This window comes from Corvus moneduloides, chromosome 2 (assembly GCF_009650955.1).
Source record: "Corvus moneduloides isolate bCorMon1 chromosome 2, bCorMon1.pri, whole genome shotgun sequence".
Lineage (NCBI taxonomy): Eukaryota > Metazoa > Chordata > Aves > Passeriformes > Corvidae > Corvus > Corvus moneduloides.
In genome coordinates, this window is record NC_045477.1 from 96250080 (window position 1) to 96276728 (window position 26649).

The window sequence follows — 26649 nt, forward strand, 5'->3', positions numbered from 1 at the left end:
TCCTCTGGTTAGAATATAATTTGATATATAGATGTCACTATTGGAAAAGTATATTTTTAATGGTAATGAACAATCTGGTTTTGGTTTTGATTTTTTTCTTAACAGTAAAGAAAAGAAGATTTGCTCTCAACTTGCAAGGAGTAACTGCCCACTTTAACTGCCCACTTGCCAACCAGCTTGTCCTCAGCAAGCCAGGAGTTTGAATTTATAGTTTCTGAAATATCAGTATGGACCAAGAGTGCATTTGTATGTATTATGTAGATTGTTTTGAAGCACTTCAATCTGTAAATTGTGTTGACTCTTTTTTCGTGTAGCATAGTTAGTCAATCTGAGGACTGTTCATATACACCTATGCACATAATGCACATACTCCTAGATACAACAAACCCGTAACAAGGTAGGAAATGAAACTGGTTGGAGAGGATAGAAATGTACGTGCCTAATGTGTATTAATTGATACTGTGGCTGTGGTACTGCTTCTGGCTGTAACTGTTAAACTGATGCCTTAGGTTTTACCTTTTATATTTCTCAAATCCTGTACTAGCTAGTGTGTAACTCTGAAGTTTCTTGTGGCCTGTTGGCTGCTGTTCTCTCATGCTGGTTAGACATAACAAACCTCTCTAGGTTTGCTCTTCAAGGACACCAGGCCCCAAAATGTGTAAACTAAAGCCACTAAAAAGGGGAGGGGGAAACCTGGGGTAATTACATCATTAACTGAGGTTATAATTGGAGAATTAACCCTGATATGCAAATGGACCAAACTTATAAAAGTGTGAAGAACCTGTGACCCAGGGTCCATCTTGGGTGCAGCCTTTTGACTGCCCAGGGTGTACCATTGGAAGGCCCTTCAAATAAATACCTACTATTATTCTCTTATTTTTGTCTAGTCTCTGGTTTAGGTGGCCACCACAATGCATCAACACCATTGAACCACTGAATGAAGCCCTAAGAGACAGGAATATTTTCAGAGAGCTATTCAATTCCTTTCCTGAAGGCCAGGCAGGAAGGTCGATACCAGCAGGGTTATTTGCCCTTCTACTCATGCACAGATCACAAAAGGGATATTTGTGTGTCCACTTACTATCAGTAACTGTTTAACATGAGCATTTTGTTTAATGATATGTTTCATGCCAAGCTTCTTGGGAGATTTCTGCTCTTGTTTTGGTAGATGCGTAACTTCACTTTCAGAAGTCAAAGAGAAGAGCTTCCCCTTGGTTATCGTGAACAATTAGGTAGAAGAAGCATCCACGGTCTTTAGTCCAAAGTCTTTGATGCAGTGCTTACTGGAATCACACTTCTTTGGGCTGATGTGGAAGTGCAGGGCCCAGACAGGCATGTCAGGATGTTCCTGCTGGGTCAGGAGCCGGCATTGCTTGTGCCCACTCCAGAATGTCTGCACACAAGGATTCAACAGCATCCAATCGCTCGATTTGCACCAGTTTGGTGAGCAGTTCTGGGATGCTGTAGCCTGCTGTGCTGATGCGGTCAAACAGCTGCATGCCATCTGTCATCCCGCCAATCTCATCCCTCTTCAGCCCAAAGCTCTCGGCCAGGTGGCGCCACGTTTTCACGATGGCTTTCTCTGTGTTGTAGGTCGAGCTGAGCATTCGGCTGGTCTTCTCCAGGCAGTCAAATGGCAGCTCCGTAGGGCTCAGACCTGCAAAGGGAGGGATGGCTTTTCAGGTGGCTCTGGGTACAAGTCTTGACATTTATTTAAGTACAACAGATTACACTGTTAGCAGTGAATACAGCTAAAATCTTAAGTGATAGTTCATGATAGGTCTGTCTAGCCCCAAAGTTACCTAATATATTACCTAATTAATTCTTCATTAGGATGTCATAATTAGGGTAAAAAGTTGCCTGGAAAAGAAGTAATAGATGGGTTGTATGAATGCCCGTGGCTCTGCCCATTGCTTCAACAATTTACTAGCTGTTAGAAAAAGTATATTGCAACTGTGTCCCTAGTGAGCAGCCCCATTAATACACCTCTGCACACCAGTCTCAGTGTTTGAGCTCCAGAGACAGCTTTGACCCTTCCCTGAGACTGTCACAAGCAGCTGCTGAAACACATCTGTAATTGAAAGTTGCCCTTGTAGAAAAGTGAGAAATGAGGTGAAGCAATGATGCCAGACGCAAATATAAAGTCCCTGCAAGTGCTTAGCTGTCATTACTATCATGAATCTCTAGGGAGGATTTAACATTCATCCTGTGGGGAAAAGGCTATTTTCTCCTGGACGTATTTTCTATGTATTCATGGTCAGAAAACAGAGGAGAGAATCAGCTACAGCATTTTTCCCAAACAAGTCTTTTGCTTTCTGTAGTTTTCTTACTCAACAGCAGTAATCTGATGGGAGACAGAGCTGCCTGAATTACAGAATAATCATACACAAAGTGTGTGTGTGGTGTGGGAGGTAAATACAGTCACATCTCCTGTTCTGCAGGGAACTTAATTCGTGTCTCTTCTGCTAAAACACTTCAGGTAGTCAAGTGCTAAACAGGTTCAAAACCCTTATAGCCTGGAAACTCCACATGTTGTGAGATATGGGACAGAATTTAGAGAAGAAGAGTAGGTTGAGACTTGTCTTACCCTCAATCCTGACCCTCCCCAAATCAGACTTTCATATTTAGAACTATTTTTTATCTGTTATCTAAAGAAGTAAGTCCAACAGGTTTCCTCTAGATGGGGAATGCAAAACTGCTTCTTTGCATCTTGGCCTGTTTGTGTGTCCCAACACAGCCCATCACAACTCTTCCTGCTCTCCATGGGAAGGAAGCTCACGCACGTGCCCGGAGAGAAGCCATGGTGTGCTTCAGCCCAAGCCCAGCCTGGACAGCTCTGGGGTCACGGCACCACAGGGTTCCTGGCAAGTGAATACAAATCTGCCTACGGTGTCTTCTCTGGTTTGGGATTATTTTCCATAGATAGTCAGCGGGCCCTCTTATTTTATAGCAAATGCTTGTGATCTAATTTCATGCTGTTAGCATAGGTGCAAATTGTACACTCACCTTCTGCAACGTCACATACGTTAGCATACACGTCAAGTATCTTTTTCCTTCGACTTTGAATCTAAATGAAAAGAGTTTTATTTCATTAATTTTTCAGTTACAAGATTAAACAATTAGAAGACAGCAGTGGAAAGTCTGTGGGACATCTCCATTTTATGAGGTTTTCATATACTGTCCTTAAGGGTCCCTTTTGAAGACTCAAAGAAAATGACACAGCAATTATTCCATGAAACATAAACATATTTATGATTTCACTTGCCACTGCTAGAGTCTTTCATTCCAACTTCTAGACTTTTTTTGGGAGCAAGTACTTTTCTGCTCCAAGTGTTTGTATGTTTTATTTCTCTTTCAGACTGAGGCAAACTCCTGAGAATGAGGACAAATCTGGTACCATGTATGCGAAATTAATGTAGGGTTGTCCAGGTAAACTAGGTCAGGACTGGATACAGGGAATTAAATTCAAACTGAAATTGCCTTCTTCTGATAATCTAAGAGGACTGAAGAGGAGGGGCTCTTCCTTTCTGTCTCTTGACATAGACCTGCTTAGTGCCTTACTAATTAACTGAAATATTTTACAGATAGATTTAAAAAAATAAACCAGTGAAGTTTTGGAGAGAAGAAAGCTGGGAGTCCCAGGGAATCTAGTCATTTTTGACAAAAAAGAAACAGGACTGAAAACCTGACATTTTTCAAGCTAAAAATGGACATTTTAATATAGTTTCATTTAGCAAAATATTCTCAAGTTTTGGCTTTGGATTCAATGTGGAGTGAAAATAAATGTCAAAATGTCATGAGCTCTCAGGGACTGAAATTTTCTTCTCTGTGCCAGCTCTCATTAGGACTGAGCTTTCTGAAAAGCTGTCTTTTCGATAGGACTCTAGCATTATCTCCACAAATTTGTCACTTTTCACTGCAAAGGAGGCTTGAATAAAAGCTCTGCTTTCAGTATTTTGTTTTGTGGAAAGATTTTCCTCATTTTATTTGGGCTGTAAAGGGCAAGGCACATCAATGACGTGGATTAATGGACTTGCAGCTGGAGAGCACAAAGTGGCTGCTCCACCTGTGGCGTGCCTGGCAGGCACAGTGCGAGTGCCTTGTCCGCAGGGCAACACAATGCAGACACTGAGTGTTGCTCACATCTTCCTCATGTAATTTACATGTGCTGAGTCAGTCACGTTGCTATTTTAGGCTTGGATTACCTGTTTTAAAACCTTGAAAACAGGAAATTTTCTTTTAATAGGGTTTATTAAAATTTCTCCTAAGAAAACTGTTGGATGCTTATTTTCATTCTCCCCTCACTTTTAGAAGAGAGAAGAAGGTTAAGTAATTCCATGAAGAATTATGCAAGATGCTCTTTTTACCAGAGGCAGAAGATGGGAGATTTTTAAACCTTAAGCTGAAAGCAAACAGGAAATATTTAGCCTGATGATCGTCTCTGTGGCAGCTCATTGCAAATGGGTTTTGTTATAACTAGGAAGAAGAAGGCTTGGTTAATAGCAAGCCTCTAATTTTCTTTATCCTTGTCTAACTGCTCTGAATACTCTCTCCTTTGCTATTAATGCTACTTAATTCCCAATCTGAAGAAAATTACTGCTTTTCTAGCTTCTGGCAACTGGCTTAATTGTGACATCTTAGGTATGGAGTGGAGAATCTTGATGCAATCTGCGCCTTCATTGAAAAGTCTGTCTTCAGCCTTGTCAGCTGTCTTTAGTCCATGAGGAAGTGTGTTAGAACAGGTCTGGAAGAAATAGTTCATGCTTAAGGTGCACTTATGGGCTATCTATCTAAATGACTCTGGAGAATGTATCTATGATCCATGATCTTTCTAAGGTAACCTGTTCCTTATTAAATATTCGGATTTCATGACGGCCCTAGATGTATTATCCTATTTCAAGCCAGTGCTTGCAAAAGTATCATCAAGTTGGATATTTAGAGAGACCTCAAAAACCTGAACTTTAAAATGTGAGTATTGGAGTAGTAAGTTATTTTCAGATGGTCATAAATGTCTACAACTACAAAACTGTTTAACTTGTGTTGAGACATTGTGTCTGATCTCAGCTGAAAAGTGGTGTGTTTTAGAAAGTTTGAGCGGATCCATCCCAACAATTCAAAACATGCAAACATGAAAAGATGCATTTTCAAACCTATTTTTTTCTTAAACAATATCTGATGTTTGATATTAATGATGTGATTTTGACCTAGATATTGCCATTTTAAAATAAATTTGAAATACTGAAAAAATCTTAGCAGACACCTTCTTTTTAAGGATAATTTGATGTTAACACAAACTAAAAGTTTGTGGCCTTAACTGTGCCTTAAAATACTCCAAGTTAGACAAAAAGCCCTGAGCATTACATGCTCAGCAGGAAGAAGCAAAGGCCTTCCACAGCAAAACAGTGGATTACAGAGTCCTTCAGAGCACAGGAATGACCTTCAAGCCACGTGTATGTTTTTCAAAATTCCACATGGAAACCAAGCACAACACCGGATATTACTGAGAAGTCTGTGCCATGGAAATACCGATGCAGCTGGGTCAAGGTACTCAGATGCTCTGCTGTCAGCTGAATCCTGCCATGCTGATATATTGTTTTACTGTCTTAGCATTAGCTATAACAGGGGATTGCTGTTATTTGGGGTTTTTCTTTCTTTAAACTGTAAATATAACACTCAAAAAAGCAAAGTAATTAGTCTTGTAGAAAATTTGATTTTCATCCCTGAACATTCTACATGTCATTATGCAAAGAGATTCTATAAGAAATTTGTCTGGAGAAGCTCTTGTACATCAATCTGATCTACACTACAATGCATTTTGGGGGATGATAGCTTATATATTTTTTTCTTAAAAAAAAGTAAAAAAATGGTCTCAATTTTTAAATCTCAAGGTAGCCTTACCCCAGTTGATTTATTGCTTGTAGAAGATTTATCTCTGGCCAAATGCACTAAAGATAACAAGCATCTCTCTGGAGTCCCTTGCTTGTCAACTGCAGCTTCTTCATCACTATCCATACTCCGGCTTAAAAGTCGTTCATTCTCAGAAGATGCATCATTTTCACTGTAAAATGAAGGATATGGTTATCTTAGTGAAGCCTCTCGAGCTGACTCCAGCCATCTCCGTTTCGCTATCCAAGAGTAATTGAATAGAATTGTCTTCCATTTTTTAAAATGCCTTTCCTCTGAAATCCTGTGAGTGTAACGGCCTTCACCAGCGCAGGGTGTATGTGCAATGCCCACCAGGTCACACAGTCACAGGTAGCTTGCAAGAATCTTTTCAGAGAGGGATTTTCCAGCTGAGGACAGTGTTTAGCTCACCTTAATCATGTTACCCAGGCAGGTTTGGCTACTGGGCAGAGACAAGATGAGGAAAACTACCACAACCTGCCATCCAGATGATGCTACGAACAAGGGGTTTCCTTAAGGCCTGTAGCAGCTATTTTTACTCTTCCTGCCTAGAAAGGGAAGAGGAACCTCACTAAGGCCATGTGAGTGAGAGCTGCATGCAGATCCCAGAAATTAGCCTCTCAAAAGAGTAGACGGAATCCCAAGAGCGGATGAATTGGTCACAGAGAGAATGGGGAGGACACAGGTGTCTCTTCATGATATCTGTTATCATCTCTTAGAAACCAGAGGGGGAAAAGCCTACTAAGGCACCTGGTCTTTGCCCTGCTGCAGCAACTTGCCAGCACACCCATCGAATTAGTTCATGTGTTCCACTGTACCAGGATGAATGATGACCATGTGCATCCCCCATTTCAGTGAAACTAGCAATATACTTATCTTTTACCCACCTTTTGGCAGCCTTAGCTGGAGTAGCTGTAAGTTTTTCAAACTCTTCTTTCTCAGAGAATATCACAACATTATCTGTAGAACAACAATTAGAGAAGTTTAAATTGGCAATAAGTTTCCAAACCAGTGCTTTGAGTCAGGAGCTAGCTCTGCTGGCAACCTTGCTGACAAAATAAATCTCTCTGCTGTATTTTTAGTTGCTATCAGAGGATTAAGTGACATTCTGGAAGTATAAAAAACTGTTATAGACCATTCTTTAGTAAACTGATATGGGTTTTATACACTCCAAAGGAGAAATTGTAATTAAGAGAAATGTATTAAGAGTATTTAAGCCCAGTGTTGTCTTGGATAGAAAAAGCAAAACTAAACCAACTTGTACCTTGTACTTCTTTCTTCTCTTCTTGTGTGTTAGCCTGAGCTTCGACATTTTTTACTGAGTGGCTCTTGCAACAGGCTAGAATATACAAATATAACTCTAATTATTCTCAGAAGCTTTCTAAAAAGAGCATTTGCAACTAAAATTTCACCTGCTGAACAATTACCTTGAGCAGATGGTTTTGTTTTTACAATGTAAAACATGATGATGAGGACAATGGCGATAGCCATTATGAAGATGGTAGACATGGCAATTATAAGAGCTGTAGCCAGATGTCCTTGTCCTGAAAGATCTGCTGGAATAAAAAAAAAAATAAAGGAGCAACTCTTAGGATCAGAGAATAGTTAACAGTTTGCAGTCTGCTCTACACATAGTTTGCATAATCTTTTAGTTGATCTGAGTCTTGGTTACTTGTTAAGCATTGAAAAACTTAGTGTTGCATCTCAAAGGCAAGTTAATTAAAATTTTTTCAGAATTTTGATATAGATGCATAAACCATTCATTAAAAATGTTTGATGGTATGATCCATCAGATACAAAGATGCAGGAAGTTGTATTTTAATATGGGAAGCTTTACATAAGCAAGAGTAGAAGTTTTGTAGCACTGCATTCTGGGAATCAGCATTGACAAGACAAAACCCAGTAAATATACAAAGAAAGTAAGAGCTAAAATGACTGTTGATAACTGTGGCTGCCTCAAGAGCTCTAAGTTAAAAGGGGGACACTGCACACATAGAATAATGGATGTTTTTCTAACAGATACTTAAAAAGCAGCATGACTAGAAGGTGGATTTAAAATAAACTATATGAAAAGATATTCAGAAAGAAAACTTAGATGCAAAAGGCTAGAATTGAAAAGCCATGAAAGTATGCAGAAAATTACAGATATGCTGAAAGGCATGAAAACTTCAATTTTTCTGAAAACATGATCCCAACAGTCGTGTTTTCAGACAGTACCAAGACCAGCATTGTCAGTACCTCATTAATTGCACCTTTCCCGTTTTGTCTTCTCAGGTTCAAAAATTTTAAAAGCCTCCTAATCATGCTGGAGAACTGCTTATGTTAGCTCAATAAGAGACTGACCATATTTGTGCATGAAGTTGTTTTCACCATTCTAAGCTAAGCTTTGCTGAGACAGAGTGCTATTTCTGTAGAGCTACAAATAATGAGCTAAATTTATTGCTGGCATCACTGAGTACAGCTCAAATCCTTTTTATGTTCAGCTGACTGAAACAGCAGTGTTGATTAACTGAGGAACAAAAATGAGTTCTGAATTATTTCTAATAGCAGTTTTAGAAATCTGGAAATGGTGACAATGGAAAGTGCAACAGATACTTTCAGTTTGGTTGCACTTTGTTGATGCCCTTTTCAAAACAAGGAGCTGCTAAATGAACCCTGTGAGTGCATTCTTACCTTTGTGAGCATGCTGGTAAGGCGAGAAAGTGCTTGTGCCAGAGGTACTCGGGAAAATGGCTGAAATGCCAGAGTTAGCGCCTGCACCTGGAATATAAACAGAAACACCATAAAATTCCATGGTTACTTTGTCCAGTCAAAGGGATAGGTTGGCTCAAGGAAAGAGAGCCTCTACTTGTCTTGGTTGTATTCCCATTTATTAGCAAAGGACCCATGAACTGCTCGCTCTTTGAAATGTCACTAATCCCGAAAGGTGCTCCTGGTACACTGGAAGTAGGGTTACAGACCATGTTTTTGCATACTGTCCAGAGGGAGTGGAGTCAAACTCCTGAACAGATATGAACTCAGAAGAAAAAGCCAACTGCTACACATAGATTCCCATGTTATGGATCTGTCCTGGGTAACCGAAGGTTTTCCAGGATCCAGCTGACAACTCAAACTGCTTACAACCCACTCTTCAGTATTTGCAACTGCAGACTGAGACTTAGCTGGTAGATTCATCAAACTAGTGCTTCTCACAAGCATCCTTCACTAGCAGCATCACTGTGAAACTGGGATGGTATGCACACCCTCATGACTCCACAGGAAAACATAGGGACAAATAATGGTGTTGATTGCTTTTCTGTTCCATGGAGCTGTACTGTCATAAAAGGGAATATTAGCATTTCCTGTAATGTAACTGGGCAGTATGTTTCTTATGATTTCCTGTTAGTCCAAATCTATATTCTGGGGAGAAGGAAAATTCACTGAAACAGTAAATGAAGAAGTTATAGGAAAACTTCATCCTTTCAGAGGGGTGAGATTGTCCAGTAGGGGTTTCCAGTTCTAAATTCTACAGTCAAGGTTAATCTTTCAGTTAGTGTCAAGCACCAAGTTTTCAAAGCATTAAACCAATTCATAAAATAACATATTTTGACAATAGCAAACAATACCACGTATTATTTGGAATAAAGCTGTTGATGGGAATGCTTTTATATAGGAGGGTGTTTGCATAGTATTCCAAAACAGAACAAAAATATTAGGGTTGGGAATAAATGTTATCTTCATCCTCAAATGAATTTAATGCCATTGGTAAGCATGTAATGCAAACAGCTTCTATCAACAGACACGGAAAAACATTTTCTGTCTTGGAGGAGGTATGAAATTCCTCCTGCTTTGTATTAGCTGTCTGTGGAAAAAGTCCAGTGATAATTAAATTCAGCAGACCTAAAGGCAAAAAGCTGTCCCAGTCGTCTGGTAAGGTGTGCACAGCACATGGCTCCACAAGGTGGTTGGGCAAGTAGAGTAGGTGAGAGCTCACTGTGCCATTCTTTTGACCAAGTAAATATTCAAAGAAATCAAATCGCCAGGTAAACATGACAAGAAATCAAGTGGTCTGGAATGGTTCTGTGGTGAAGAACAAAGCAATATGCACATTTTCCAAATGAAGAGAAATGTTTTTTAAAAAAGAAAAAAAGTACTGTCTAAAATAAAACCTGTTAGCATCTTGTGAATGAGAAATGTACATTTAAAGAGGTTACAAAGTATGAGTTGCAGATGTCTCCTAAAGAAATTTTCTTTAACAATCACAAAACTTCTTTCAAACATCATTCATTTGAAGGAAATGGATTAACTCATTATAATTGGTATTTTTTCAAACTGAATAAGGATTTCCATAAGGTTTTAAATATAGTAATTTATTAGTTCAGATGCTTTTTGTATTTTGCAAATGAAGGCTAGATTGCGTAAGTCTTGCATCTGGTCCTTTCTCTGTGACAGATTTCCTTCTAAGAAGAATTAGTTATGAGCTCCAGAAACTTCAATGCAGTAGTAGGCTCTCTAGGGATCAGTAAATGAAGCTGTCATCTGCAGGTAGTGGACATTAAAGACAGGTACAGAATAAAAATGTGTAAAATTTTCAGCAATTCTTCCTGAAACTGAAGTGAATTATCCTTGGTCACGACCTCTGTGTTTACACATTGTGGCTGGACAACAGAGGAAATTTAGCAAATGGCCAGTGGTGTAGCCTGATGCTTTCCTTCATGTTCATGCACAGCCACCAGGCTTACGCCTATTCTTGCAGCCCCCCTGGCAAATCCAATTGCAGCCAATTGGAATTCTGCGCGCTCCTTGCAAGCTGCAACAAGTCAACAATAGCTTCTCTGACACTGCCTCTCAGTGCACACAGGCAAGCTGTGCTGCTTTGTCTGCCTGGAGTTTAGCTAACAAGCTTCAGCTCATCTCCTCTGCAAGTGAGTTTTAGGAAACTCGCCTCTGTTTTCCATCACTTGAAGCATGAAGTCATTGAAGTATTTCTGCCTAATAATCTTTCAGTTGGTTGGTATGGTTAACCTCGTGTTTTTCGCCCATCTGTGAAAGGAAGTAGAGCCTTTCCAAGTGGGAAGTCAGGCAGCAGGAAGTAGCACAGGAAGGATAAGGAGGAAAGTCACCACTCCTCATTCAGCATCATTGCCACACTTCACCCAGCTCTACACCAGGGCAGGGCGCATTGCCCACACCATGCACACGTGTGGACACACCCCCCCCTCTCCTGTGCACACCAGTGGGAGCCTCCAGCCCCAGAGCCTGTGTGCAGAGTGTGCTTTGCACAGGAACGGAGCCACCTCCTTTGTTCTGTAGTGCTGGCATGGCAAAATCAAGGCTGGTGCTAGAATGTGGTGGCCTTTCACATATGCCTGGGTGGGAGTTAGTCATTACACATATTTTAAGTCTGCTGTCAAATTTAATAATTTGGCATATCCATTATGAGCCAAGATTTTTCTTTAGATGTGGCTTAGAAGAAAGTGCCAATTCATGCACCTGCACTACAAGAGGAACCAAACTGCCAGCTTCTGTGGAATTTCAGTTTATGCCACTTTTGTATGAGCAAAAAGAAACAACTCATAGCTGCTGCTTTTTCCCAGTCAGCACCAAACCGTGACTGCAATGCCAGTTGTTCCTGTGCACATCCAGTTTTGCATCCCAATCACATTATTAATTCTGCTTCCAATATAGATGGCACATCATCTAAAAAGACTTAGATATAGCTCAGGCAGAGACATCCTAAGGTGTTATAGCACAACATATGGAAACAACTCTATTTTTTAAACAAAGACCGATGGCTATAAAATAGCTGTGCAAAAGAGTGGTTTATATTCTTAGACACCTGTATGTAATACTGTAGGAATGTGATGAAGAAATTAGGAAAGAAGTTTATCACTGGTGGTTGGTAAATTTTTGCATTTTAAATGGTTTTTTACAAGAAAACTGTGATTTAGTTGTAACTTTCTTGGAGTCTAAATAGAATTTCAATAAAAAACTGCTCCATACTTGTTGTTTAAAAGAACAATTGAATCTGTATTCACATTTGAATGTTTGGGGATTTTAACTCAAAAGATAGCTTTAACTTAAATTGCCATCCAGATGCCTTTTGTCCTTTCAGGAAACAAATGCTGGGCAATGAAATACTTTTTTCTTGCTTCAATGAAGCTTTCTGCTTTATGTAACAGACTATTACAGTTGTTCTTGTATCTTGAAACAGAACTTACAATAAGAAGTGACGAACAAAACTACCAGATTTGTGAGAGGAGCAGGGGGAGAGCACAAGGAAAGGAGGTTTTACCACCATGCCCCCTTGCAAGTGTTTGTGAGTGAATAAAATCTGGTGCAGTAGGAGACCATATGTGCCCCTGACATATGTTGCTGTGGGTATCAACTTACTGGTCCATTCGAAGGACTGCTGCTCACAGACAGCAAGAGATTTTTTTTGAGTCTATTTAATACTTAATAACATGTTATAAAAATCTCCAAAATGTGTACACAACAGACTATCAGAGTGATCATAAAATAAGACGCATTTTAAAAAATTGTTGTCTATATATTAATCTCTTTCTTGTTCTTGAGTGCAGCTTGCTTTCTCCTGATGCATCCCTCCTCTCCCAGACATAGTCCAGCTATGAATGGCACAGACAAGCTGCAAGTGCCATCATTGAGACTCTTTTATGGGCTGAAGTAGGATAAAGCACACATGCAAATAAGTAACTATCAGCCTGAAATATGAGATGAAAAATAGATTATACTGAGTTGAAATTCAATAAAAATAGGCAGCTGATGGCTGACAAAGTTAAAATTGGATTTTAACTAAACCTAGTTACAAACAAAGACCTAGATATGTAGAAAGCAGAGGTCAGAACTTTTAAATAATGTAAATCTGTATTCAGGTACTTACATGAAATATTTGCCTTCAAACTTAAGGAAACAACACTTCAAATGGAATGCCTGTGCTCTTGCAAAGTCATGGAAGCTAAAGCAGCTGTCAAAGCCAGCCTTTTTTCTGAGGTGCCTACATATGACTTCAGTAACCAAACATAAACCAACTCTGAAAATATGGCAAATCACTGATAACAGAACATATCCTAGGCAATGGAGGATTGCCTGAGTGACCTTTATTTTACGGAATATTATAAGTTACTCTGATATTTTCTGGAGCCACAGATAGATACTTCAGTTAGTGTAGGTAGTTATTACACCAGGAAGAGCATGAAGTAAATTAATTTCTGAGAATTAAACTTTTAAAAATGATCATAGGGAAGTTCCCCCAGACTTTTGTTTTCAATCTGGTCAATCTCTCTGTAAGTAACCACATCACATAAAAGGAAGTATTTTCTTGCTGCTGTGCTCTCTGTAATTCTATAACTATTTTATTTCTCTCTCCTTTTATTTTGCCAGGGCAGGGAAGTGATGATGCTTATAGGCCACATGGCCTTAGTATGACAATTTATTTGCGTCTGTTGAAGCTTTGTGTAGGACTCACTGGGAGCTGTAATTATTGCACAGCACTGGAAAGTCATAGACAAGAACTCCATGAACTAAGCCTCTGTCCAGGAATTCAGTGTGAACACCACTTTCTCTTGCAACATGAAGGAGATAATTGCTATTTAAACTTTGCTATCATGACTTCAGAGTATCGTAAGGAAGAGAACAGACCTGCCTTGAGCCAGTCTCTCATTTCCCTGGTGTCCTGGTGGCCAGACTGTTGGTACAAGGCTGCAGCTCTGCAGGTTTTTCAGCTCCTGAGCTTGGTCAGAGCAATCCTGCAGAGACCTGCAGTGTCTCCCACGGGCGAGTGGTGCTCCCTGTGGCAGATGCAGCTCCAGCACCAGTGAAAACATCAAAGCCATTGGAGTGGTTTTACTGGGAAGAATTGCACCGGGACCACATAGCCTCCTGAGGGATACCTGAGCTCAGCTTTCCCAGCAGCTGAAGACAGCAAAGCCCACATTTTCTTCTCAGATCCCTCCCCATCAAGGCTGATGGCTGAAGCTGGCCAATTTTATCCTAAGGTTAGGTTCCTTTCCAAATATGGACAAATCCTTAGGGGATGAGAATCAGGCCATACCACCAGTGAATAATAAAGCACGACCTTCAACATTTCTCCAAGTACACATGTGAAGAGGAAATGGGTGTTCAGAGATCAAACAACTCAAAAAAAAGAAAAAAAGTTTGTTAGTTCCAGATAACAAGCCTATTCGTTTGTAGGCATAATTTGAAACAGAAGGGGAAAAAAAGTCCTGATGTTGTTTGTATTACAAAAGGACAAAACTGGAAAGGAATAGAAATTAGTGATATTACAAAGAATGGAGAGTTAAAGTAAAAATCTCTGAAAGAACTATTTTAACTAATGCAGTGGTTTTGGCATTAGGCTTGTGTTAAGCCCTTCAACTGAGGAGGCTGAGCTCTGAGTCTTCAGTATGGGTGTGGATGTGCCTCCCTGATTACAGCTCGTCACACGAAGCCATCGTCAGTCAATTTTTCCATCTCATCTGTTTAATTCTTTTTGAAGGTCTAATGATACAATAATAAAAATCCTCTTTCTGTTTCTAGATGTCATTTGCTCTCTGGTATTTAAAAAGTAGCCTGACCACATATGTTTTCTTTTATTGATATTATTCTTCTTTTTGTTTTTTAATTTTCCCAAGCTATCATTGGTAGGTGTGAGACGTAAAAACTTACACAAGTTGGTTATTGTATCTGGTTTTATATATAAAACCAGCAAAAAATATGAAATAAAATAAAATAATGAAGTAAAATAATGAAGTATTTTATGCCCATACACACTTATGAATATATACAGTAGATTAACAAGAAAACCCTCAATCAGTTGCTGAAGTTCTCTAGACCAATATACTGTGAGTGGAAAAGGATTTGCATATTTGATGTAACTGTGTAAATTCAACTTCAAAGTAAGTGTTCCTGAAGCTATTGTAGGGGGGTTGATTTTGTTTTTCTCCAACATTTTTGAACTGGAGGAGCAAATATCAAAGTTTGAAGAGAAAGAGAGAGTTAATATACATAAACTAATTGAGAGTTTCAGCTGCTAAAAGACAAAATCTCTTCCAGCAGTAACTGTACCTCTCTGCCAGAGAAACTCCATATATGGCTAAATCTTCTGTCTTTTGCATATACTTTTACAATGGATAAAAGAAAAAGAATGAAAACACCCGACATAGTCAGAGGCCTGAAGTGACTCCAGTTCCAGAGGTGTTGACAGAAAACCCAGCACCATTAATTGTGGGAAGCCACATCTTAGAGTGGTTTGGTGTTCATTACCTTAATGCTTTGATTCACATGGAAAACCTGCCTCCCCTCATGTTTGCAGTGCTGTTATTTATCACAGAGGTATCATATCCCCATTTAGTGTCAGCAAGGGGCATTGATGGCTCATGAGTGCCTCAAGCACAGCTGAAGTTCTCAGCCTTTGGCATTTCTCATCATGCTCCTCTGTGCTCAGCAGGGAGGCTCCTGCACAGGAGACTCGAGGGAGCTGCGTGCTGAGAGGCCAGAAATCTTACACAGCTGTTTCACAGTGCACAAGGTAGGACAAACTTCAGTCTTTATGGTGAAGTTTACCTTTTTCACAGTAAGCAAAAGCTTTCCTGCTACACAGCACACATTGTTATGCTCATGCATGCACAGCCCTTTCCCTGTGAGTCCCACTGCCTACAAGCTGCCACTGAAGCCTGTTAATCCTCCCAGGCTGCAGAACTGTTGCTCCCATCCTTCAGACCAGTGAGATTTTCAACACCATAAACTGGTGACATGTTTGGCTCAATTAAACCTCTGACCTCTGTGAAGCATCTCCCTTTCCTCCCCCTCTTTTCCATGCTATTTTGTGCTATTTATGTCTCAAGTCCTTTGAGAGGGAAAAATATCCCAACAAGGTGACACAGGCCCATCAAGAAATTTCTTTCTCACTTCAAGTCCTTTTTACTCTAATATTTCCAGATGCCTGGGCATGGGGTGTTCATCTTGTGTCCTTGGCCATTTCAAGTTTTATTGACTGCATATGAGCTGAAAAATATTTTCTTACCCTTTGATCAAACCCAAATACTTTTCTGCCAGATAAAACGTGTCATCAGACAAATTCCCTGAGCAAGTTTCCATGCAGGGGCACATACCCCTGGACTTGACCATCTGTAACACATAGTCCAGGCACTTCCCCAGCAAGGAATGTTTCCAGCTAATGAGAGCACCACTGTTCTCCCATCCTGCCTCAGCCCTAATGAAGGCCTGAAACAGGGTTTATCTGGCCTCACTTTTCTGTCTAGAGTTATAAACCCAGAGCTTGTCATCCTGAGCTTCCTATTTTTAAGTAATTTGCCATTCTCATTTCCTTGTTACGTGCTGGATCACCTTTCTCCAGTGGTGTGATGTACGCAGGAGAGTTTGAAAAACAGGAGCACTGGGGGAGAGGCAACACTGCAGTGTGGGGTTTAGGCTCCTGAATGCTGTTCATTGCTATTCTGAAGTCTCAACAAAGGAACAGAAGATTCCTGGGGCCATTTGGAGTTTTCATACTGGGATCTCCATCCAGTTAATAAGCCAGTTAATAAGCAGAAGTTGTTCTACACAAAGGAACCATTCCTACCAAAATGCTGGTACTATCCTTCATGTGACAGAAACTGCATCCTCATGTTAAGGTTATGTGCCTGGAGAGCATCACTTAGATGAGCTTGGAATTTGCAAACCTCGAAAAATTCCACAGTTATGCAACACTGACATATCACCTCGTCTTTGCTCTGACTGGTATAATCTGACAACAGTGAAATGTGTGAAAAAGATCATCTGCTAATACCAGATTTTACACTGCCTTCCACAGCAACAGGGAGCTTTTCAAGGGGCTTGTGCAGCAAGGCTGATTTTCCATCTGGAGTACAAATTAATGCCTATGAATTGGGGCACTGCCATTCCAAATGGGGTGCAGATATTTAGATATCCTAAACCAAATTACCTGAGCTTAGTGGTTTGAGGGACTTGGATTTTAAGACATTTTCTAGCTTTTTGAACACTTGTAATCAAATAGTTGGTTTCATGGACTTGATAAAAATGGAAGTATTTAGTCTTTCTAGGACTAATGTTTTCTTTTATCTTAGTACCCAGTCAATTTGTTGGTTTATACACTTGCCTAAATTCCTCACAAAGATAATATATATTTATTCTTGTGTTTATCAAGCTAAAAATTGCATGTAGTTAATCATTTGTGCTGATCATACTTTCCTTACAGAAACAAATTACCTATTGTATCTGCCAGATATCCTACAAAAGACAAAGATTTATTTTCTTTTAGTTGAGTTATAGTCATAAGATCTGGTGGTTTCTTCCAAAATCAGTAAGTTATAACATGTCTGATACTACTAAAAACCCATTTCAGCATGTATTTGAGACAGACCATCAGAGCTGAGCAAGGGATTAATTTCCAGCTATGGGTTAGCAGCATGCATGGCTCTATTCCCACCAGTGGGGCAGCCAGGTGCATCTGCATCCTCCTACCTTATCCCCTCATCTCCACCATGACTCTCTGTCCTGGGTGTGGCTGGGGTACAGCTAATGTTATTAGTAGCAGTTACTATGGGGCTAAGGTTTGGATTTGTGACCAAACTGGTGTTGATAATTCTTTCATTACTGCTGAGCAGTGCTTACACAGCACCTTTTTTTCCCCCCCTTTTCTTTTTCTCACTTTCTTTGCCCCCTAAAGAAGAAAGCAGTTTTCTGTGGGGTTGCCTCTGCAGGACAGTGCTGGTGCAAGCTGTCCCTCCTCCCCATGGCATGAGGATGGATAAACCATTGCATGTGCATGGTATGCAAAGGAACAGGTACCTCTAGGGCATCACACACACATCGATACATAATTTTTTCAATTAGCAAACTACAGACTCTTTTGTCAATGAAATACACAGAATTAATTGTCTTATCAGCGCTGACCACCATACATCAATGTCAACCCTCTAATCACTTTGCCAAAGCACATGAAAAGGTGTGATGCACCTTTTACTCCTACAAATTACAAATCTACAAATTGTCCCATGTTTTCCTCACAGGTGAAGTGAAAGTCAATTAAAAAAAATACACAGACATGGCATTTCCTGGACCTACTGGTTAAGTTACCCTAATAAGTCCTGCATGGGATATCTTAACAGATGAAAACTGGAGAACAAATGAGCAATAGTAGATCCTAAAATCAAAGATTTTTCCTCAAATGATAAGCATTCCCTCCCTTTGTTGGCAAGGCTAGTTGGAAGCAGAAATTGCTCAACTGGAGCTGGGTTTATTGCTTGAACATAATTATCATCACTGAAAGAATTCACATTGAGCATCCAGATGATTTTAGGTCAAAACCAGATGAAATGCATAGAAATGTCAGAACACTTACATTCCTTGGTGTTGGGAGGCGCCAGCAAGCACGAGTAGCAAACCATCCCATAGATGTTCCGAGGTCTGTTTTCCAGCATGTAGTAACTGCAATGAAAGGCAAGATGAGGCAAAACAGTGCAAATTAATATGATATGACTGAACATGGCTCAGCAGCAACCAATTATATGGAGATAAAATCATTTTAAAAAACTTTTATAAGCAATTTGAGGCAAAGATTAGTCTTTCTTTTTTTTCTTTTTCAAATTGCCTGAATAGAGACTGTGTTTCTCTTCTTCCTTTCCTCCTAAAATGTAATTAATCAAACATCTAGACATGACAAGAAGTGGTAACACTGCCTAAAACAACATTAGTCTCCCTGCTGAGTTCAAGCTGCAGTTTACAGCATGCCCTGAAATAAGATTTTTCAAAATAAGAGAATGCTGTTTTTTGAAGCAGTAATCTTTCAAGCAAGACCACCAGTTGGATAGAGCTGGCTAATTTTATTCACAAACACCATAAGAATAATCTCTATCATTTTAGAACCAAATCTGAGCCAGATCATAATAAAAAATACAGGAAAGCACCACCCTTACAGGGCAAGGCAGATTAGGTTTCACAGATTTGGTTTGTTTTTTTAATTTCCTGGCTGTATTGTTTATAAATTAGTCCTTGATAGTGGAATTACAGTGTGAAGGAAGGGTTTTCATAATTTGAACTTCTGGGCTGCTAATAGTGTTGAAATAAGGTAATTGGCTACTCAAGAGCTGGATCCACATGCACCCTAATGAGTAATTATATCAGAATCATACACGTGTTGATATAACATCATACTGTTGATGTTACGGATATGTCTTTACAAATCACTTGTAAATCACTACATATTTTAATGAAGAGATTAATAAATTCATAACCCATTCTGTGTAGACAGGAACTCAACACTACGAACATTTTATGCAACTGGGGATCTGTTTTTTCTGCTCTTATGTACCTGTCTGTGCATGTGCAGTATGGGCTCTTTTCTGAAAAATGTATGCATTGTTAGGAAGTCGCTGCTGAAACAGTCCATCAAAATCAGTTGGCATATTAACGAATGGCAAATAAGGGATATAGGTCCAGCAAATAGAGTACACAGAGATGCAAGGAGGAGACAAGGCCTGGAGGAAACTCAGAGAGCAGGGGAGCTACACAGCGTTCCTCATTTCTTTCTTACTGGTTTTAAAAGATTCATCCTCACTCTTTCCTTCAAATATCTCTTGTGCCCCATCTACCACTCTACTATTCTCTAAAACTTCATCTTTCCTCTCATATGAGGGCCTACATAATTTTAGGCTGTAAAGCAGTTAATAAATACACAGGAAAAGACTGCCAAACCACAAAATGAAAGAGTGGAAGGCCAAAGATACATATAAATCTATGAAGAAAAATGCAGGACAGTTAGGATCCACAGCCTAATAGATGTGTTGGTTTAGGAAAGACAAACAATCCTTCTGACACTTAATTAAATCAAGCTGGTGGAATAATTATTGGTTTTCACCACAACGCAGAATGGTGGAGGACATGTAAAAAAAACTGAAGAGGATGCTCACAACCGGCAACCATTTGCTCACGTGAGTAGGAAGCTCTGCAGTTGCAAGCATTAATTATTCATCCCCCTGAAGTACTGGCAACAGATTTTTGTTTCTGGTTACTTTCCAATGCACCAGATATTAAAGGTAATGTTGGAAACGTGATAGTTTTATATCACCAACTACAGAGAAATGACTCACTAGTGGAAAAAACAAATTTTCACAGTGTTACTCTTCCACTATGAGATTTATTCTTTCTTTCCTTCCACCTGCCAGGCTCAGGTTTGGAGAGGCTACAGGCAAAATCCAAGAATAGAGGCTAGGGTGAAAAATGGACTTGTTTTCCTGCTTAACACCACAGTGGCTTATCTTGTGCTAACCTTGGTGGTGTCATTCCAGACTCGGGGACCTGGACCCGGGTTTAGGTCTGCCCTCCCACTGTAACAGGGAACCTGGGACCGGGGCAGGAGCTGTTCTCAGCAGGGGACAGTCTGCAGAGAGACAGCAAGGAGGAATATCCTCGGGGGAGGCATCTGCTGCCTTATCCAGACCAGCAAGGGTGGGATTAATTTCATTAGGAATTCACTGGCTGAACCTTTTCATACAGAAAACAGAGAACTGACCCTGCGTTTGCTGTAGCCATGGACAAACACACGAAATGGGGAAGTGTCAGTAGCAGAGGCATTTCTAACTGCATTTAAAAAGAAAATGATCCCATTGCAATTCTATCTTGTGAGGGGACTGGGGACATACCCCAAGCTGAAAATAGGTGCTGAGACAGCATAAGGGATATGTATTATTTATACACGACCTGTTCTTACTCCTTACGGCCACTGCTGAATAAAGACAGACAACCAGGCTAGAGGGACCCTTGCTCTGACCTGCCATTGCTGCTTATAGTTGGCTGTGATCTCAGTCACACTCCAGCAACACCTAATGGATCACCCCATTGAGGGAAACAGTCTGAGTCACACCTAATTTCCACATTCTTAACCTGTCCTATTTGGCATAATGGAAGAACTTCTGGGCTGGAGCAGAGGATGAAGCCTGCAGCATCCCAGGAGGTTCAGTCTAGGTACCTCTAGAGTTCACTGGCAACTGGACTTTGGTTTTGAGGATCACAGCTTTGGAACCAAGCCTTTAAAATCTTCCCTGTCTTGCATCTTTCTTGTGAGCCTGACAGCGTTATTTTTATTTTATATGGGATGACAGTGTTATTTTTTATTTTATATAGTGGATGACCTCTCCTCTTGTACCAAAGGTCTCCTTCTTCCCTAAAATTGGTCATCAGTAATAGTGAAAAAAAGGAAATTGAAGGAAAAATGTATAATTATCCAGCACTTATTTTAAGGCAAAGGACAGAGGATGGCACTTGTAACCACTGGAAAAGGCATCCAGATCAGTTTTGTCTGAAAACTTTTGTACAGAATGTGCCATATGCTCATCTTTTCCTCAGGCTTCTTTATTGAGCTGGTGAAAAACAGCAGAGGGATGAGACGTCCTTAAGTGCAGGCAGCATCTGTGGGCGGTTATCTTGGGAAGGTCTGCAGTGTGTTATGGAAGCAGTCCTCTGAAAACTGAAGCCTTGTTTTTATCCCTCACATCAGCTCAGGGGCTCTCCAAGGTTTACTGCTCAGGCAAGGGAGCACCCTCCCAGCTGCCACTCACCCTGGTTCCTGGCTGTCCCTGTGGCACTGGGGGCAATAAGGACAATCAGCTACTCACCAGCTCTCTGCTCTGACACACAGGCTCTGCATTTCCCCCACCAGAACACAGGAGCAAACTCTGAGGACTCTAAGTAGCATGAGGAGTCAGGGCAGCTTCAGAGCATGTTTTAGCTCATATTTAGTTTATCTTGGGAGTTCCATCTATTCAAGCTTGAACTGAAAGGGTGTTTCTCCTTAACTGCTGGCTTTGCCAAACAATCCCAGGACCTGAGCGTTGCAGGAGGAGCGGCACACAGCCAGATTCCGGCAGACCAGTTTCTGCTACAGGCTACACCTGTGCAAACATGATGTTTTGAGCTTTCTCCCCAAGCACCAGCTGTGCAAGCTGATTATTTTCTGCCAGCACCCTGCTCCCACCTGGGTGACCTCATTAGTCCCGACAAAAATTGCAAAACAGCAACTGTGGCCACTATTTAAGTTTCTTGCTCTTTATGATGTACGAGGAGAAGTCAAGAGGGAGCTTTTTTCAAAACATATCCTATCATCAGTCTGTTTGGCTGGCAGCAAGACAAGTCCTTCATTTTATTTGTAAACTGTGAAAATTTCACACAGACTCACTGACAAAATAAACCTGGAAGCTTGCAGGGCCTCTTTAACAGGGCTTCCTGTTCTATAGGGAGTGTGGGTTATACAGCATCTGCAAACTGCATAAAAACCAAATGTCAGCAGGAATTACTCTCTAAACCAAAGAGAAACAGTGGCAGAAACGGAAAAGGTTTGTAAGGTGAGGTTGTACTTTAGCGAATTTACTCATCCTACAAAAAACTGTTGAGAGTGCAAATATATGTCTGGGTTTGCAAACTTTCAGGTGTCATATTGTAAAGGATAAACATATCCAGTGTAGCGATTTCTTTCCTCACCATTATTATCAGAATTATACCGAGTGTAAGAGACCATTACAAAGATGGACTTAATAAATAGCATCTACTTCAAGCCCTTCAGCCAGCCTGAAACTTGTTTTGACTCTGAACAACACTACACACAACACATTAACAGCTCCTTAGACTCCTTTCTGTTGTGTAGGAAGGACCCGAGAGACTAAAATGCCTTGGTAAATCTCACTGAACAGCTATGTTAGCTAATGCTGTCAACTACTGACAAATGTGCCAGCTGTTCACATCCGGAGAGGAGATATTTTATACCCCTAAACATGCTGTAGTGCCAGCATAGACCCTACAGAGTGTTCAAGGTGCTTTCATGCAGCTCATTTGTAGGATGCAGGACTTGGAAGGTGGCACTCTGAAGCTACAGCTGGAAGCCAAGCTGGATTTCTTCAATCATTTAAAACGGCTCTGCACACCTGTGCTTGCTCCCTTTCCATTTCTAGTAAGAGAAAAAGTTTTCTAGTTGTTCCAAACAGCTATTTCTTCAGTTAGATTTCAGTAAGATTAAAAACATCTTCTTTAGGGTCCCTTCCAGGCCTAACTATTTTACGATTCTATGATTTATTAAACTCACCAATGCTTTTGAAACATTTAAATGTATTGTTTTAGCAGAGATGAAAAAGCATAATTTACCAGTATTGTACCAACAGTCAGCTTTGACATGCAGAGGCTGTCAGAGATTTTGACACTAGAAAAGTACTTCCCAGTGCCTTGGGTAGAGCAAATGTCCACAGATAAGTCCTTACCCTGGGAGACAAGGACCACACTCTGCGTCATTCTCCTGATCACCAGGCGTCATGACTGTGGCTCGAAAAAACCCCTCGCAGTCCTTGTGCCGTCTGCATATCTGGTAACCTCCTTTGGAGAACTTCTCTGAAGGGCAGGGGATGCAGCCATAGTCCTCATCTTTGGTGCCATATCCACATGTCTGCAACAACACGCAGTCACTCAAAAGCAGACTTGTGCTGCACACCAACTTCTAGCAAAAGAGAATGTTCACAACCTGCTCCGTTGGCTTTGCAGCACAAGGGGAGAGAAGTCTGTCATTTGGCCTGTTAGTGTCTATCCTAAAAAGACCATGCAGGGATATAAGGATGCAGCACGCTGCGTGCTGGAGAGGGAGAAGGGGAACTGGAGCACCATACTGCTTGTAAGTGGCCCCCCATACTACTTCTATCACAGTCCAGCAAATTGTGGAAGTGAATTTCAGCTGCTGCTTAGATAGAAAGTGAACTGAAAATGGAAGAGTAGAGAAGACTCCTACAGGAGAAACAGCTGCAGCAGGGCTATCAGCAGCTTTCAGGCTAGGAGACCCCAGAGGGAACAGCCCAAAAGGCAATGTTTGGATGAGATTTTGTAACCTCTGAACTCATATGTCCCAGCCGAACATTACGTTTAGATTAAATAAAACTAAACACAACTGGTTATTATTCAAACATACTTGTTCGGGACTACCAACTGTGTGAAATGCTTGCAATAGGATGTTTATCCCATTAAAAACCAAACAGGATTTCAGTAATTTATTTTTTTTAATAAGCAACAATTATCTGCTGTAAATCAAATGGTTACTTAGGAACCATAATTTAAAATACTGCAGAAACATACAAGTTCCTCTAGTGCCAAAATATCTTAGCAGGAGAGCAAAATTAACTTTTCAGTGTGGGGGGCCAGACTGACCGATTTATCGCTCTGTGTTGGAACATCAGCATCAGATTCTAAATAACTATTGAGATGAGAACAGGCTGGCAGAGACTGTGTATGGAACTTTTACCTTTCAACTTTTAAAGTATCCCTTCTAACAGGCTGCTCCTGGGATGTGGTTTGCTGGCATGCATGCACGATACCTAGCTCCCACTTGGAGGTGTGAGCGCTCCTGCTCAAGCATCCATTCCCTTCCCCATTTCCTTTCCCACCCACACATTACTGCCATGTAACAAAGCATTTGTTTTTCGCATTTGGTGCTCGATATGTGCCCCCCAGCAGCAGCAGAAGCTGAAATTACCATGTAAGGCTCTTCACCCGGCTCGCACTTGGGGCAGTCATGGCACATGCCGGTGGTCTGGTTGTAGTACTCATTCTCACCGCAGTTGGAGTATTCGGCACTGGCAGAGTACACCAGGGAGACCTGTCACCAGAGAGCATTCCAGAGCACTGTCACTTCCACTGCCATTGTCCTCCATGCCTCACCCCCTCCCCTTGCCCATCTGCTGAGGCTTAACAGGCAGCAGGGCCAGCACCGCAGCGTGAAACAGCCCTGAAGCTCAGAAGCAGAGGTGGTGACACTGTTTGAATGGAAGCAGATGCAGGTTTCAGCAACCTGGTACTTCCAAGAGTTTCTCAGAGACTGACATTCATGCTTGTTGTCACAGCCACTCCTTAAAACACTGAAGGCTGTGGTTCCTGACCTATTAACTCACATGCTCTCCCACACAAGCAAATGCCCGTGTTCACACCCTCACCACTCCCATCTCTAATGGGCCTTCATAAATGTGACTGCAAGGGACAACTATAACAACCCAAGATAATGCACTGCCCCAGGCCACAGCCAGGATAGGGCTGTGCTTCATGTGACACCCAGGCTAATCTGCTCTTCCAGCACCTTCTGTCTCTGCCTTGTCATGGGTCCTTCCTCTTCCCCCTCCTTCCTGTCAGCCACGGTTTAAGCAGCACATTCTCAGGTGTTTTATGGAATGGAAACTGTACACTGCATTGAGGTTCAGTCCCTAGGTCATGTGTGGTTCTGCCATAATTCACAGGTGGTTGTGAGCAACCCAAGCAGAACCCTGTCATCTTAGCACGCTAGAGAGACATGTACACACATAAATACCTACCACCAGGAAAGGGAACACATGAGTCCATTTACGTTCACCCAGGTGAGCCATGCTCTCTGGATATTTTACCTGAAAAGATAGAATTGGTGGTTGTTTATGAACATGAGTAAATATTTATGTGTGTTGCCAAAATAAGAACAGAAGGGCTCATAAGAAGAACAAAGGTTACACGGGAGTGATGCCCAGAGGTCTAAACAAAGAGGGGGGAGCTGTGCACGTGCAGTCGTGCACACACACAGACACCACACACCCTGACTGCACCTCTTTCTTCTCTTTGAGAAGAAAATGGCAGAGAGGAATCCAGTTTTGCCATATCTACAAAAATCTGTGAAAGATGAAGAACCAAGTCTGAATTCTGGCACTCCTTGGCTTGCTGAGAAATCCTCCCACAGAGGAACGAAGGGCTGCGTCTTGACCACTAAATGAAGGAGGGCTGGGGATCAGTAGCCTGGCTTGTGTCCACACTACTTAGAGCTACATCGGGTTTGTCTGGGAAAGATCCGTATGGAGCAGCCAAAGCAGAGCCAGCGAGTGAACCAATGGCAAGCAGCATGGGCAATCAGAACACCAGGGCTGCGCTTCCCTTGCCAGCTCCTGTGGATCCACTGAGAAAGCCCAGAGCTGCTTTCCCTTCTTTAGGAAGCATCAGCTGCTTTTTGTTCTCGCTGAGCAAACTGCAGATTTAAGAAGTTAAACCCAAGGAAGGAGCCGAACCTTGTATCTGAAAAGCTATTAAAACAGTTGGAAAAAAAGAAAGGCTGAAATCAACGTTACAAACACACATGATAATTTATTTAGTTTCTTAAAATGATTAATTTTGAATAAGAGCTAATGTTCCATACTCATGTACTGTATTTCTTTCTATGGTGAAAAAAGAGACAGGAAAAGGAGGCACAAACTGGTTTTTTTAGCATGATACAACCTATTTAATTCTATTTTTACAGTACATAATATGCCTAGGGATTTTAGAGCTTCAAATTGCAAGTGTTTGAGATACAGTTGCAACATTTTGGTCCTAGTAGATGTAAACTACTCTTTCAATTTTCCATGTCTCAGATGCTGGGAGACTTTTAGCCTCCCAGAAGAGTACAATGACTGCTTTGTGCCACATTCGAGCATACAACTTACATTAGAGCAGTGCTCTAGTATTTGAGATAGCTGCTAACATTTACATTTCTAAACACTAAGTAGATTAAGCAAAGATTATATCACTCCAGCATCAAGCTATGAACTTGCTTTATATGTTCCTTCCAGCAACTGGGCTAGCTGAGACAGGTAACTGGGTGGGTGGGTGGACAACCTGAATTATGAGTATACTCGTTTGTGCAGGAAACTGCACTTTGAAACCTAGAAACAAAAGAGAATCAGAGATAAATTGTCCTAAATCTGGAGGTAA

General features: G+C 41.0%; 1 protein-coding gene across 3 annotated transcripts in view; it reads right to left on the reverse strand.

Annotated features, from left to right (window-relative positions):
- Positions 1-806: 806 nt before the first annotated feature.
- Positions 807-26649, reverse strand: part of EDAR (ectodysplasin A receptor) — a 71153-nt gene continuing 45310 nt past the window's right edge. For 2 of the 3 annotated variants that reach the window (XM_032100459.1, XM_032100457.1), the window contains exons 2-12: positions 25254-25322; positions 24425-24547; positions 23169-23350; positions 18266-18351; positions 8578-8664; positions 7332-7460; positions 7169-7243; positions 6792-6864; positions 5899-6058; positions 3007-3067; positions 807-1657 (exon numbers count right to left, since the gene is read on the reverse strand). In XM_032100459.1, the coding sequence (XP_031956350.1) occupies positions 1338-1657; positions 3007-3067; positions 5899-6058; positions 6792-6864; positions 7169-7243; positions 7332-7460; positions 8578-8664; positions 18266-18351; positions 23169-23350; positions 24425-24547; positions 25254-25304 (1347 nt within the window). In that variant the 5' untranslated portion in view covers positions 25305-25322 and the 3' untranslated portion in view covers positions 807-1337. The remainder of the gene's footprint in view (positions 1658-3006; positions 3068-5898; positions 6059-6791; positions 6865-7168; positions 7244-7331; positions 7461-8577; positions 8665-18265; positions 18352-23168; positions 23351-24424; positions 24548-25253; positions 25323-26649) is intronic. The other variant, XM_032100458.1, reaches the window with a different exon arrangement.